Consider the following 15,761-nt stretch of genomic DNA (forward strand, 5'->3'; position numbering starts at 1 on the left):
CAGTTCAGTCAATCAAGTGGCTCCAGTTCTCCACCTGATCACTTTACAGCTTATTGTTTCTCTTGTTTTTAAGTTTTTCCTCTTTTCTTCGCTCTGCTTCTTACAAGCTATACATAGAAACTAGAAAGGTTACAGCACAGAAAGACCATTCAGCCCATCGTTTCTATTCCGGCTGAAAAAGAAAAAAGAAAAAACTAGCTGTCCACTTTTATCCCTCCTTCCAGCACCTGGCCTGTAGCCTTGCAGGTTACAGCACTTTAGCACTTTGTAATATATTTTATTTCTGACGAACGGTTCTGTCTGAAAAGATTAACATCACTTCTCCCCTTTATTGCTATGCCCGACTTGATGTGTTTCCACCACTAGCTGAACTTCTAAGTTCTTAACTCACCTAAGGGTGGGCTGACACGATGTTTATTAAATAATTAAGACTTTGTGTCTTTAAAGGTCCCAGAATACACTCTGCATTACATGATGAAATACTGGTCTCTTTAGCTATGCTATGGTAAGTGAGATTTTTAAGGTGATACATATGATTACATATTTTTGAGCACTAAGGATTAGAATTGCTGGTCATAAAGAGACAGATTAGATTAAGTTTTATTGCAACTTTGGAGCAGGTTAATACATTCTCTATTACATAGTGTAAAATTCCTATCATTGCAAATAGTCTATTGGCAGATTTGTGTATTTCACAGGAATATCATGCATCAGGACAATCGCAAGAATACCAATATCAGGGGACACTGGTGTGTTGTCCAACTTAAATATTTTCAACTGTCTGAAAATTTCAAGGTATGTATTTACAATTTCTGCGTAATATAGGAACAGGCTCGACTGTGGAGTCTGCTCGTGGTTGGTCATCAACCTCTTGCGCCATTTTTCCCCATTATCCCCGTATCCCTTGATGTCATTAGAAGTCACAAATCTATCGATTTCTGTCTTGAACATGCTCAATGATTGAGCTTCCATAGCCCTCTGGGGTAGAATTCCAAAGATTCACCTCCCTTTGAGTGAAGAAATCCCTCCTCATCTGAGTCTTAAATGACCTGCCTGTTATTCTGAGACTGTGTTCTAGACTCACCAGCCAGGAGAAACATTCTAGCCACATCTACTCTGTTTTGCCATGTAAAAATTATATATGCTTCAAAGATGGTACTTGCATAATGAACACCAAACAGTGTTTTAAGCACTGAAATTTTTAATAGTGTTTTATACCATTGACTGCAAATTCAAAATCCTATATCCAGCACAAGCCTTACAATATCAAGATCAGTTATCAGTCTACTGGTTAATATCTGACAATCTACTGACCAATAATTTGAAAATATGCTAGTTTGCTTACAATTTTGGTGTTAATAAATATTTTCTGCAAATTATACTGGGAGAAAAATGAACAAAGAGGAAGACATTAAATATATAATTACAGAGCAGGAGTTTAAGTTTAAAGAATATTTCTGTCACAAAAACAAGTTTATTACTTTCAGAATGACTTTCTGGTTCTTTAGGATACTGTATTCACATTCTAAATACAAAAGTTCACCCTTAAACAGATAATCTAATGAGCCACATTTTTTTCTCTTGTGCTTTTACTGCATCTTCAGTCTTCAGCATAGTCAGGATAAAACAAATTAATCATACAACAGTTTGAACACAATGTTATAATTTAAGTTTCATAAAAAACTTAATTTCAGACTTTTAAATTCAGACTGAATCTCTTTCATTAGCTTGTACAAACATATTATGGTTTATATAACTTCCAACTTGGCACAGTCACCAAATTCAATGTTCACATTACTTGCAAGAAACTGTCCTAATTACAGTTATAAAAATCTCTTCCAAATGCAGTTTACCGTTTCATCTAGAATTAGAGGGTCAATACATTGAACAAACTTTGAAGGAAACAGTTTAATATTTGGTTAAGCTTGTAGGCAATTACACCAATGTATACATTCCCGTTTCAGTTGCTCACTTTACATTTCATCTGACCAAGCTCCCATTAACTTGTATTTGCTCAGCTGACAGTGTAGTTTATGCATTACTTGCTATGTAACCATTATAATTACCCATTCATGCACTAGCAATACATTTCAACTCCTCAAATGGCAAGCCAACCAGACAAGAGAACTTAAAGTATTGGGAAATGGGTTGAAAGCAAGATTTCTCTGTTTAAGCAGCATACCCAAAGAAACCCACACACCTTTCCTGCTAGTGATACCATGATGCAATTCTACCTCGAGGCAGGTCCACAAAATTATGAAGTTAATACCGAAGTCAATGCAGTGTGCAACTGTAACGTTACACGCTGCTACCTTAGTATGAATGCCAATAGGATACAATTCATTTCCTAAAGTTCAATATGTACTTAATCACATTAACTTTTAGATTGTCGATTAATGGCAGTTATTGACAAGTCTTCCCAAAACAGTAGAAGTGAATGCTTGAAAGCGGTTAGGTAGCAAAAGTTTATAATTTTAAGGAGGTGTGCTAAATTACACTTGTCTTGGGAGTTTTAAATTTCTGCTGCAAGTGTCCAAAAAAAAGAGGCGGAGGGGCCAAAAATCATTTTCAGGGCCCTTTACTTCTTAACTCTTCAGGGGCTTAGTAACAACAATTAATAGGACATTAAAAATATCCAACACATTGTCTCAAAGTCACAATATTATTTTGAGAACATTTTGATTTGTAGTCATTTTGTATTTGTTACAAATAATTTCTTTTAAATAGAGAGCACGTTAAGCCCAAAAAATGCCACTAGTCAAAAAAATTATAGAATGGAATCAAATTATAACTGCAATGTTCCGTTTTCACTTTTATTTTCTGGTGATGCATTTGGTAGATTGGGAATGTCCAAGCTTTTTCTGTGGGCCAGTCAAGTGCATTCCACAGACATTCACGGGCCACATATATGGTTTTAAGTTCCCATTGACTTGCATCTATCTCAAGTTGCCAATTTTTGACAGATCTTGGTTTCCTGATTTATGATTCATCTATTAATGTGGCAACATATCATGGATCAGCTGCCTCCAAATCTACTGCCAACAAACCTCAATGGTAAAATAGTATGTGATAATAAGCACAGGTAAGACCGAGTTGCCTGGACTACATGGCCACGGATCACTTGCTGTATACGTGGTTCATGGAAAAACACACATCAACAAACTTAATGGGCCGGAACTTCCACTCCATATGGCCAGGGTCATAATTTGGATACCCTTGTACTAAACGCTACATTCAGGAAAACCGGTTCACAGTAGCTGTTCGAAGGATACGAAGAAAAATCAGTTAAAGCTCCCCATTTGTTAAGATGGTGTCACGTTCATAGCTTTTGGTTACAGTTCTGTTCAAAGCAATGTTTTCAAGCAGGTTGGTGAGTGAAACAAACTTCTCATCAAGGTCAACTTGCAGCATGTTTATTCGACAATCAATATAATCCTTCAATCTCTTTTCTATAGATTCCATGTGTTCAGCAATATGCTTTTCCAACTCGGAACAAAAATTCTGTTGATAATGCCTGTGAAGAAATTCAGCAACATGAAAACAAGCAGCAGGTTCTCAAAATGTACTTTAAAAAACTATACCCAAAAGATTTACTTCCAGAACTATCTATGGTTCATCAAAATCAAAGATTTGTAAGATATATGTTGTGGATCAACAGTTCATGGAAAATCACCACAAAGTACTGCAGTACTTATGAACAGTAGATACACAACTGGTTTAATCATAAACTATTGGTCTTTGATGCTCTTTTGTTTGTACATAAGTAGCCCATCCATAGCATTGCTCAAGGGCAGTTCAGGACCCGGAATATAGTTTCAGATATTGTGGTGCTGCAGAACCCGACAATGAAACAGCAGCTTACCCTCTCCAACAATATAGTAAAAATACTGCAGCAATTTATCACCTCAATAAAATGAAGTAAAATCATTTATTCTTCCCTACACCCTGCTCCAAAGCTTCTCTTCTCTGAATTATTTACATTGCTTTCTAAACCATTTATTTCTTCCCCTTAACTTCCCAAGATGGATTTTTAGTTTTTGTTGAAACTATTGTTGGCGCAGTAGTACATTGGAGACACAATCACCACTATCACTGATCATGTCCCAGGTCTGGTTGAAGATTTAATGCAGTCACATTGTCCGAGATTCCTCTCCAATTAGTTCCATTCATCAATTCAAAGAAAAAAAGTCTAAATCCAAACAGAACTAAGGAACAGGAGTAGGCTATTCAGCCCCTTGAGGCAGTTCCACCATTCAATGAGATCACAGCTGATCTGAATCCTAACTCCATCCACCCACATTGTCTCCATTACCCTCATATCCTTGACTAGCAAAAATCTATCGATCTCAGTTAAAATTATTGGTTGAGCTAGCAACTACTGCTTCGTGTGGGAGAATTTTCCAAATTTCTAATACTGTTTGCGTGAAGAAGTGTTTCCTAACTTCTTTTCTGAATGGCCTGGCTCTGACGATAGATCATGACCTGAAATGTTAACTGTTTCTCTCTCCACAGATAATGCCAGGCCTGCTATGTATTTTCCAGCATTTTGTGTTTATTTCAGAAAGTAAGAACCAGTGAATCCCTTCACTTTTAGTTTTTTTTCCAATCAAAATAAATGATTGGGACATACACACGGGGGGAGAACTTTCCTGTCGGCAAGCGGGGGCAGGGTCCGCTCACCGATGCGTAAAATGACGTGTGGTGACGTTGGGCGGGCGTTCCGACATCACTGCGCGCCATTTAGATTGTCAATTCGGCGGGCACGCAGCCGCATTGGCTGCACGCCCAAACTGTCAAAGGCCCATTAAGGCCATTAACAAAGTAATTAAAGTTGTTAAGGATGCTGCCCGTCCAACCTTAAGGCTAGGGGGGCAAGCGAAGAACCCAGGCGGCCTTCGCAAATCTCATGAAACCTCATCCACGGGCGGGATGAGGTTTTATGAAGGGTTTATTATTGAAATAAAAATTTTTGAAAAAGTTAATGGACATGTCCCAGCTCATGTGACAGTTTCACATGAGGGGACATGTCCTTAAAATTTTTTTCAACTTTATTAAATATTCCAGAGGTGCCTCAGGAAGATTTCTGCACTCTTTCATGCATATGTGTGAAAGAGCGCAGGCGCCGACTCAGGGAACCCCCACCCCACCCCCGCCCACACAGGGAGCGCACACCGCTTCCGGGTGTGTGTCACGTTGGGCGGGCCTCAATTGGCCCGCCTATGTAAAATGGCAGCGCGCACCTGATCGGGCGCCGATTGGGTTCGCGCCCATCCCCGCCCGCCTCCCGCACAGCAACCCCCCCAACCCCTAACGGGGGGGGAAACTTTTCCCATGGAATTAAAGTGGAAGCTGAAATATCAAAACCTTTTTTAAAAATGTATATTTTTAAAAATGTGAATTACTTCTATAACAGAGAAATTTGACATTCCACAAAAATCAGTATTTCAGGGTCAGTGAGGCTGCTTAGCCATAATTATGAAGTGCACTGTTAAAAACCCGGTTACAACTCATTCAACAAGGTATAATGTTTCCAAGGGTTTTACACTGCGACTAAGTATTTCCATCAGTTGGGAGGGAACTTCACCAGCGTACCTTGTGGAGAAGCATAGAAACTTTTGGGTTTCTACTTCTAACTGTGCATGTGCAGATTCCAAAAGACAAATGCTGACAATTTTGCTATCATTTCCAAAGCAAATTCTGGGCGCTAGTAATTGATGTCATCCTGTGTTTTTTTTTTATTCCATATGGCAGGTGCATGGTATTAAGTCATTATGAAAATCTGCAATAGCTGAACCATAAACCACCAAGTCACCCAGTGCAGAGGGGGGCCAGGAGGGAGGAGGAGGATCTCCTCGTGAACCTGTTCCTGGGCCTGGCCAAGTTAGCCATTAACAGGTCCAGGCAGCAGGCGATCAAGGGGTTCGTCTGACCCGACTGTCTGCCCCTCTTCCGCAGCTATGTTCGCGGCCAGGTGTCCCTGGAGAGGGAGCACACGGTGTCTGCAGGCACTGTCGAGGCCTTTCATGCCCGGTGGGCACCGCAGGGACTGGGTTGCTTTATCGACCCTGATAATCACATTTTGATTTGATATTTGTAAGTTTTCTTTAAAATTTGTCTTTGGTTTTACAGTTCCCTAATTTAAGGGCTGTATTTGTTTTGTCCATGATTTTGTTAATTTAGTTTATTTGGTGGACTCTTAAAAAAAAAGTTAAACCACCAAGTCTACATTCCACAGATGCTATATAGTGACCAACAGTGACCATGCCCAGGCTAGTTCAAGACTGCTATACTTTTCCTAGTTTCTATCAGGTGAAGGAGAGAATAAGAGCTAAACTGAAAACAATTTTCAATAGAATTTGCCAGAAAATTTTCTATAGAAACTATACATAGAAACAAGTTTCACTGCTGTGTAACACATTGCCAAAATTCATACCTGCCACAGTCCTCTGCTGCTGCAGTATTTTTAACCTTTTCTCCCATACGAAGTTCATTCACCTGGCTACAAAGGTCCTGAAGGAGAGGAAGCATTTCAGAACTAAAGGCATTTTGCTCTCCATTGCTTTGTTTGCACAGAAATGTTGACACAAGTCCTTTCAAATCTCCTCTAGCAAACTCTTGCTGATCTACATCTTGTGTGTTGTCTTCAGAATCCGAAGTTTTCTTTTTATTGTTTGTTACAGTGGGTGAGACGGAACCATCTCTTGTTCGTGTAGATTCAGCGTTAACCGTGCTTATCCCTCCAGGATCCTTTGTTTCTTTCAGTTTTGAAATGGACATTGGGTTAGTTTTGCTAAATACATGGGAAGAGGTCAGTCCTTCTTCAGTCTGTGGTGAACTTGTTACTTTTCCAACTTCTGTTAAATCACTTACTCCAAAGATACCCTGGAACACTCCTCCTATTGCTGCCTGATTCTACATGGAGAAATATCAATAAGGTTATAACAATCTCTATTATTGTTACCGATTACCTACAAAATCCATCATAAGCAGAGCTGCACATTTCCCCCATGCAGAAGTATCGAGGCCAACTGTAGCCACCCAGGTTGAGATCAGGTACCTCAGCATAGACTAGGAATCACACCAAGAACCTTAAGGTTGTATTCATTAGTTAAATGCAGCCTTTGCCAATCAAAGGACAAGGATTCTAATTTCCCTCCAGCTTTCTCCATCACAACTCAAGATACAGCCTTCATTACTGGAGTACAATCACAGGCAACCTACTGTACCATCCTTAGTATTAATCACTGAATTAATCTGGTCAAAAAATACAAGTTACCAAGCTCTCAATGCAGCTGCTTGAAAGTAGATTTACACTGTGAAGAACAAAGTGGAAATCTGTCATGGGGAATCATTCACCAAAACTAACATGTGGAATGCTCATTTTTCTTGATCATATCTCTATACTTAAATTGTTTTGTGCTCTGCATGCTTTAACCTTTACATTGGTGATTTATGAAAAAAATAGTGCCTTTTACATAATAAAATATCCCAGCACGTTTCACAGGAGCATTATAAAGCAAAAATCAGATACCAAACTACATAAGGTGATATTAGGGCAAATAGCCAAAATATTGGTCTAAGAGGTAGACTTTAGGGAGTGTCTGAAAGGAGGAAAGAGGTCAGAGGGGGTTAGGAAGGAAATTCCAGAGCTTATAATAATTCTAATTATGAAACATGAAAATGCAGCATCAATTTTCATTTTTGGAATTACTTTTAAGTATTTTCCTGTAGTTAGTCATGCACATTATGCTGTTCAAAGAATATATTTCCAAATTAGTTCACAGGGCTTACTTCCACCACCCCACCACATCAAATGCCTGAATTATGTCTACCATTCCTTAACATCTGTATACAGAGTAGGGACAAAGCAGTGTGCATTTCTTCTCAACTTTTCACAATGTATAACTATACAATAAAAATACAAAATATACATCTTGAAAAACAGTGACCACACAAGCATATGTTCTGAAGCATGCACTTTATTCCATTTGAACATTCTAGTCGCTTCATTTTGGCCTGATCTATCCCCGCACTTTCATTAGACAATTCCTCCAGATGAACAAATTGTTCCACTTTATAAAAGAAACATGTGCAATGGGGAGAGCAAAGAATGAATTATAGAGATGTTAAAAAATATTTTAACACTGAAAAATAAACATTGTAATAACCATATCTATGATCTTAAAGTTACTGCTGCCTTTTGGAAAAAAAAACTTTTATTCAACTCATTACTCTGACCAATACATAACTCACCTTCTGTTGGAACTGGACCATGTTAAAAAGTTGCTGAGCTCCAGGTGACAGCTTTGCTCCCATTGAATCCATCATTGTTTGTACTCGTTCCAAGTTAATGTTTTTTCCTAATGGAGAAAAGCCTCTTGAGGTCCTTACTGAAGGATGTTTTATGCCCAGTAATATTTTACCAATTCGTACTTTCTCTTTTCCACCTAAAGACAGCAGCTAAGAACAGAACATTCATCAGAAAATTCAAAAAGTAAAACGCAATCAGTAAAAAGCAAAAGGAAACCTCAACACCTTACCTTTAGTTCACAGAATGAACTAGGAAAATCCAATTTAAAACACTTCTTAAACAAAAGGATCTGTTCCTGTTCACTGAAAGACAATATAAAAATAGAAATATTAGTGTTTAGAAAGCACAATTACCTCGATGCATTCAAAATGTCAGTGGTTTCCAGGGCAGCAGATGTAACCAAAATGATCCCGATTAGGAGGTATATCTGAAGCAGGCTCTCATCCTTGTTTTCAAATCCTTCCATTGTGTTGCCCTTCCCTATCTCTGCATTCCCCTTCAGCCCCAAAACCCTCCAAGATATCTGCACTTCTAAAATTCTGGCCTCTTGAGCATCCCTAATTTTAATCACTCCACCACCCAGGCCCTAATTTCTGGAATTCTCTCCCTCAACTTCTCTGTCTCTTTACCTCTCTTTCCTCATTCAAGACATTCCTTAAAACCTAAGTCTTTGACTAAGTTTTTACTCATTTGCCATAATTGCAACTTATGTCAAAGTTTGTTTGATAATGTTCTTGCGAAGCACATTGGGATATTATATTACATTCAAGGAGCTATTTAAATACAAATTGGTGTTAGTTCTTCTATGTGGAGACAGAATTCTATAGCAAAAGCTGCTGTTTGGAACTAAGAGCTGGATTTTCACTATCAGGGTGACTTGGGAGGCTTTTAAAAGTAGTAGGCAGGTCCCAATTCGAGGATTTCCCTTCCTGGGCTATCTGATTTTCAGGACTGCCTTTAAAAGTGCAAGCTGGTTTGGGTCCAAAGCCCACATCCGGCAGTCTGACCTGCCTGGCTCCATTGCGGAGATAAGCATGTCCAACCCCTCCACAATTTTCATGGAGTCGGGCCAGGTTTTTAAAGAGTCATGGTTCACAGCCCTTGAAACCCAGTTTGCATGAGGGAACCTTTTAAAAGGCGAATTCAAAAAGGTCCTTCTCATGCCCCCATGCCAAGGTAAGGCCCCAAAACGCCTCCCATAGCCCCTCCTGCCCCTTGTGCCAAGCTATGGCATTTCCATGCCCATTGACCCACCATACACTGTATAGAACCAACGAACCCAATTGTAACAGTAGGATATGTAAAAAAAAAGCTTTAGAAAAGAGTCATTCATTACTTTATACTATATTAAAAAAAAGTATTTTCTCCACACAGCAATGAAAGTGTCAATCATCCAGACCCTCTAAAGTATCAAGAACAGAAACCACAAGCCCTTGAAACAATTTAACCTTGTGTAAACAGACATTGTGAAATTGACAGCAGAGACCAGAGAGCCAGAGCTGTCAATCAAGCAATGTTTGCTCTGGGGCTCATGTGTTTCAACAAGGGTAATGGATTTCTGAGCTCTCAGGCAAACCCTCATTATGTATGTCTTTTAACAGCCCATCTCAAGCACCCAACAGCCTTTATGGCTGTCTCCGACCTCTTTCCCAATCAGCTGAGCTGACTCCAGCCCGCACCTGCTCCCAGCAATTTAGATACCACCTTTGAGAGCACTTTCTTCCGAGGCAGGTGGACTGAGCCAGAATTTTCCCGACCCCTGCTACGTGTCTCAGTGATGTAAATCTAGGCCTGAGTCCGGTACTTACAGCAAAAGGTCACCACCCATTTATCTGCCACAATTTCAGCAGAAGAGTCATGGAAGCCTTGAAGAAACAACTGTGTTCAAATCCCAGCTCTTTGATGATGGTCTGAATCATCTCTCCTTTGACTTGGTGTCAACCATTTTTTTAATCTTTGTGAACGCTGGAAGATTTTGGGCTGTTTTACTACATTGAAGGTACTGTCATTGATGAAAATTTTATTGTTAAAGCCATAAAAATCAAGGATCTTTGGACATGGTCACCATTAAATAGGCCTTCACCCAACAGTGCTGAGATCACTTTTTTGGAGGCACAGCAAAAGCATCAATCATTAGCCTTAATGCTTATTAGCACATATTACTCAGTATCCCCTCTTAAATCAGAACCTAGCCTAACAAAGTAATTATATGCATTGTACAATTTAAATACCATGTTATTTGCATTGCATGCAACAAATAGCTGTTTTATAAAGCACTGTATGCTGCTACACATACCTTCAAGTGGACTTATTTTACCAAAATTCATTTATGAGACATGTACATCCCAGTTCAGGCCAACATTTCTCATTCATCCCTAATTGCCCTCAAGTAGGTAGTGAGGATCTGCTGAGGACATTAAGATTCAATGACACTGCAATGGGTCTGGAGTCACATATAGACCAAACTTGTTAGGATTTTCCATCCCTAAAAAGGACTTTCATGGCCACATTCATGAAACTAGCTTTTTATTTCAGATTTATTTAATTGAATTTAAATCCCCCATTTGTCATGTTGGGATTTGAATGATTGTCTCCAGATCATTAGTCCAGGCCTCTGAATTACTGTTCTAGCTAATATGCCCTATGTAGCGTGAATGATAGGTAATGTCAAAAAGCCACAATGTGAGGTTTTAAACATTTTTTTTCATGAAAATAACCATTATTAATTTTTGCAGAATTGCAAATACAAAATTAACTTCAATTCCATTCATAATTTGATTATTTTAAACAAAAAAGAATTTAAACAGGCAATAAATTAGGCCTTTTGAGAAATATCACAAGAACCCAACAGGTTATGAATATCAAAACTGGCATTGTCACTCAGGATTTGCTTTGTAACAAACACTATTAATCGCCACACTGCTGATTCAAGATTAAGATATTCCTATTCATGGGGGAGGCAGTGTTGTCGTCTCTGGACTAGTCATTCAGAGGCCCAGGGTAATGCTCTGGGGACCTGGGTTCAAATCCCATCATGGCAGATGGTGAAATCTGAATCCAATAAAAATCTGGAATTAAAAGTCTGATGATGATTACGAAACCATTGCCGATTATCGTAAAAACCCATCTGGAAATCTGCTGTCCTTACCTGGTCAGACCCACAGCAATGTGGTTGAGTCTTAAATGCCCTCTGAACAAGGGCAATGACGGATGGGCAATAAATGCTGGCCTAGCCAGCGACACCCACATCCCATGAATGACCAAAACAATATATTACCCATTTATTTGTAGGTTATCTACTCTTTGGCCTTGGCTTGTTCCACAGTACTCTCCTGTGTAAACCTCCATAGTTCTTGCTTCACTCAATACTTCTACAAAGGCTATGTCAGCAGGGTGTTGAGAAGAGCACTGTAGATACAGCACACATGGAGTTTCCAAAGTATTGGTTTGAGGCCGTTCCAAAGTAACAAGTTCTGCACTGAATCATAACAAAGGAAACAGTAAGTCATCTCTAATTTAAAGCAAGACATTTTTCAAAATCTTAATGTACTTTTATTTTTGGCATGTCACAAATGTTGCTCCCATTTTGAATAAGCCAGACTTTGCATTTTTAATATAATTTGAGATTTTCTTGATGCTTAGACCAAATATTGCATAATTACAATATGTCCTTTACAATTATTAACAACATTCAATAAAACAGCTAATAATTCTGGAGAAAATATGGCCCAGGGTTTCAGAAAAAAAAGTTGACTGACGCCTTCATGAGACTCAATGTAACACCACATTTAAACATCAGACATCAACAGTGAAAGTGCAGGCAAACACTCAAATGTCACAGCATTTGCAGAGACTTAGCATCACATCATATCACAAAGACTTTTGGCAATCATCAAAAGTGACAGAAAGGTTAAAGTACACATAACAAAGGCAGTTGGATGGGGATGGATATCACAACAGTTATGTCTATTGCCCATTTATAAGATATTGTCAGAAATGCAATTAATGAAAACTGGATTCCCAATTAACCACGTGTGACAAGTGGCCGATGTCATGGGCAGCACTGCACCACAGCATGATTTTTAACACATGCAGCAAGCACTTTGCAGTATTTGTGGGATCACTGCTCTGACAGCACTGGCTGCCAAATGAATTTACAGCCGCTGGATATAGCAACAGCCGCTAAAAGTCAAACCCAGAATTACAAAAAATAGTCAATCAGCATCTAAAAAATAATTGACATTAATGTATAAATTTAATCCACAGTTAAGCTCCTTCAGACCCCTAACTGTATAAGATGTTAGGCAGCGAGGGAAAAGCCCTTAACACGCCGCTCAAAAGCAGCAACGCCAAACTAACGCCAGTCCAACCAGCTGGGAGCAGCTTCAACAATCACACCCACCGACACCCGCTAACCACCGGCGGCCGGGCCTGACTGAGAGCCGGCGGCTGCCGGGGAATCGCCGCATCGAAGCCAGGCCCCAATCCCCGAGCTCACCCTTACCGGACACCAGCCTCTCCCCGCTCGGAGTTCCAGTCGATAATCGTGGCCCGCAGCCGCCCCGTGCCACAAGGCCAAGCGGCTCTAACCTCAACCGGCTCCATCCCCACCCGGAAACAGCCAGTGCGCAGCCGCACTAAGTAGGAAGGTTGTCCCATCCCCAACTCATCCCCGGTGGAAACAACTCAGTGACCAGTCATTGCCTGGTATCAGCATAAACTCAATTCACTAACCAGTCATTGCCTGGTATCAGCATAAACTCAACTCACTAACCAGTCATTGCCTGGTATCAGCATAAACTCAACTCACTAACCAGTCATTGCCTGGTATCAGCATAAACTCAACTCAGTGACCAGTCATTGCCTGGTATCAGCATAAACTCAACTCAGTGACCAGTCAATGTCTGATGTAACAAAAACAGAAAATGCTGGAAAAACTCAGCAGGATTAACAGCATCCTTGGAGAGAGAAACAGAAGACTGTCTGAAGAGTCATACGGGCTCGAAATGTTAACTCTGTTTTTCAGACAGATTTCCAGCATCCGCAGTATTTTGCTTTTATATTATTGTCTGATGTAATATCAGCATTCAATAGCTCTGCATGTTTTTCCCCAGTGTGTCAGAATTCTTTGGGTTTGTACCTATGTAAGCCTGTTACATCTCTACTTTTTTCCAGTTCTGACAAGAAGTCACAAACATGTTGACTCGATAAATTAAGAGACATACACTTTAAAAAATCAGAATTAGTTTGGGCATAGATAAGAAATAGCAAAGGTAAGGAGACACTTGTGGGAGTGGTTCATAGGTCCCCTAACAGTATACACCGTAGCACAGCGTATACAGGAAGACATAATGGGGCCTTGTGAGAAAGTTACAACAATAATTATGAGTGATTTTAATCTACATATAGATGGAAGAATCAGATGGCATTGGTAGCCTAGAAGATGAGTTCACAGAGTATTTTTGGATAATTTCTTAGATCAGCATTAAAGCAAAATACTTCAGATGCTGTAAATCTGAAATAAAAACAGAAAATGCAGGAAAAACTCAGCAGGTCTGACAGCATCTGTGGAGAGAGAAACAGAGTTAATGTTTCGAATTCCACCAACTCCGCCATTTCAAGGAAGTCCAGCATGATGCCACCACCAAACACATCTTCCCCTCACCACCACCACCACCCGCTCTTGCCCACCCCACCCCCATCAGCATTCCATGGGGACCGTTCCCTCCGTGACACCCCTGGTCCACTCCTCCATCACCCCAACTCCTCATCCCCTTCCCACAGCACCTTCCCATGCAATCACAGAAGGTGTATCACCTGCCCGTTTACCTCCTCCCAAATACTTCTTTCAGGTGAAGCAGCACTTCACTTGCACTTCTTTCAATTTGTTTTTGCTGTATTTGCTGCTCCCAATGTGGTCTCCTCTACATTGGGGACACTAAATGCAGACTGAGTGACCGCTTTGCAGACACCTTCACTCAGCCCACAGGCATGACCCAGACCTTCCTGTCACTTGCCATTTCAACACACCATCCTGCTCTCATGCCCATGTGTCTATCCTTGGCCTGCTGCAATGTTCCAGTGAAGCCCAATGCAACCTGGAGGAACAGCACCTCATCCTCTGATTAGGCACCTTACAACCTTCTAGACTTAACATTGAGTTCAACAACTTCAGGCCATGAACTCTCTCCTCCATCTTGGCCAGTCTTTAAATCCATTTTTAAATTTATTTATTTTTAAATTTTATTTTATTCTTCTATTTATTTGCTAATTTTTAAATCAATTTTCCCCAGAACCCCCCTCCCCCCACAGGGCCATCTGTCATTTGTTTTTATGTTTTGCTTTCACAGAGCACTGACCCTTGTTCTACTATTAACACCTTCTGCTTTCTTACCTTTATGCCGCTATTAGCACCTTCTTTATCACTACCATTAGCACACTCTTTGCCTTGTGTCCATGACATCTTTGTCAATCTCTCCTCAGCTGTCACCTATCCCTGATCTTCTATCTCATTCCACCTTCTCCACCCCCTCTTAAACTGTATAAAATCCACCACATTTCTACTTCTCTTTAGCTCTGAAGAAAAGTCATACAGACTCAAAACATTAAATCTGTTTCTTTCTCCATAGAGGCTGCCTGACCTGCTGAGTTTTTCCAGTATTTTCTGTTTTTATTCTTAGAGCAACACATTGTAGAGCCAACCAAAGATCAGGCTATTCCAAACTTGGTAATTGGCAATGTGACAGGATTAATTAATGACCTCATAGTAAAGGAGCCCCTAAGTAGCAGTGATCATAACATGATTGAATGTTGCATTCAGTTTGAGGGAGAGAAGAATGAGCCTAAGACACGCGTTTTAAACTTAAACCAGTACAATTCTCAATTGAAGGCAGATGATGAGCCTCTGGAGTCGTCCATTAGGCAGCAGATGCTGGATGTCCAGCGAGATGTGAGGGAGGATCTGGTAGAGATCCATGAGGGTATGCGTGCCATGGTCTCCGTTATGTAGGAGTCCATGCGGAGCATGAGCACTGCGTTGACCCTCATGGCCAAGCACACTGCCTCCTCCTTTGAGAGAGTGGCGACTCTCATGGAGAGGCAGCTCCAGGAACAGAATCAGGGGTTCCTGGGGTTGCGCTCGGACCTGTAAGCCCTCACACAGGCAATGACCTCAGGTTGTCAGTTACCAGTGTGGGAGATGGATGAAGCTCTTGGTATCCCAGCTAGTGCCTGTCCATCAATGGCAAGCAGGGAGGTCCAGAATGACCTCATGTTGGTGCACGAGCTGTTTGTCATCTCTGCGGTCTCCTCTCAGTGCGCTCCAGATGGCGGCAGCAGCTCCTCCACCCCTCCGTTAGTGACTATCGCATCTAATGAGGCTGCAATAACTGGGGAGATGCCAGCCGTGGCACTGGCCACACTCTCCCCCGCGGGGCCAGCACTGGCTCCA

The 15,761-nt window shown here is 40.6% G+C and overlaps 1 protein-coding gene across 3 annotated transcripts; it reads right to left on the minus strand.

The window, feature by feature from the left end:
• Window positions 1-1,181: 1,181 nt before the first annotated feature.
• Window positions 1,182-12,955, minus strand: c20h10orf88 (chromosome 20 C10orf88 homolog). Of its 3 annotated transcripts, none has more exons than XM_078564805.1 (6): window positions 12,816-12,955; window positions 11,589-11,784; window positions 8,541-8,613; window positions 8,254-8,460; window positions 6,434-6,912; window positions 1,182-3,514 (listed from the first exon to the last, which is right to left on the minus strand). In XM_078564805.1, exons 2-6 carry the CDS (start codon window positions 11,657-11,659, stop codon window positions 3,286-3,288), a joined length of 1,059 nt encoding a protein of 352 aa, XP_078420931.1. In that variant the 5' UTR covers window positions 11,660-11,784; window positions 12,816-12,955; the 3' UTR covers window positions 1,182-3,285. The 3 variants fall into 3 exon arrangements, with proteins under 3 accessions (XP_078420931.1, XP_078420930.1, XP_078420932.1); XM_078564804.1 differs by having other exon boundaries at window positions 11,589-11,789; window positions 12,816-12,935; XM_078564806.1 differs by having other exon boundaries at window positions 11,589-11,789; window positions 12,810-12,930.
• Window positions 12,956-15,761: the final 2,806 nt, after the last annotated feature.

Source organism: Cetorhinus maximus, chromosome 20, assembly GCF_964194155.1.
Source record: "Cetorhinus maximus chromosome 20, sCetMax3.hap1.1, whole genome shotgun sequence".
Classification (NCBI taxonomy): Eukaryota; Metazoa; Chordata; class Chondrichthyes; order Lamniformes; family Cetorhinidae; genus Cetorhinus; species Cetorhinus maximus.

What these genes read in the sequence shown, in the direction of transcription:
- c20h10orf88 (XM_078564804.1), bottom strand. Translation starts at nt 12,916, where the DNA reads ATGGAGCCGGTTGAGGTTAGAGCCGCTTGGCCTTGTGGCACGGGGCGG. An exon ending in GTTCATTCTGTGAACTAAAG is followed by an intron (nt 8,461 to 8,540) that starts GTAAGGTGTTGA and finishes TTCTGTTCTTAG; the next exon opens with CTGCTGTCTTTAGGTGGAAA. An exon ending in TGGTCCAGTTCCAACAGAAG is followed by an intron (nt 6,913 to 8,253) that starts GTGAGTTATGTA and finishes TTCTCCATGTAG; the next exon opens with AATCAGGCAGCAATAGGAGG.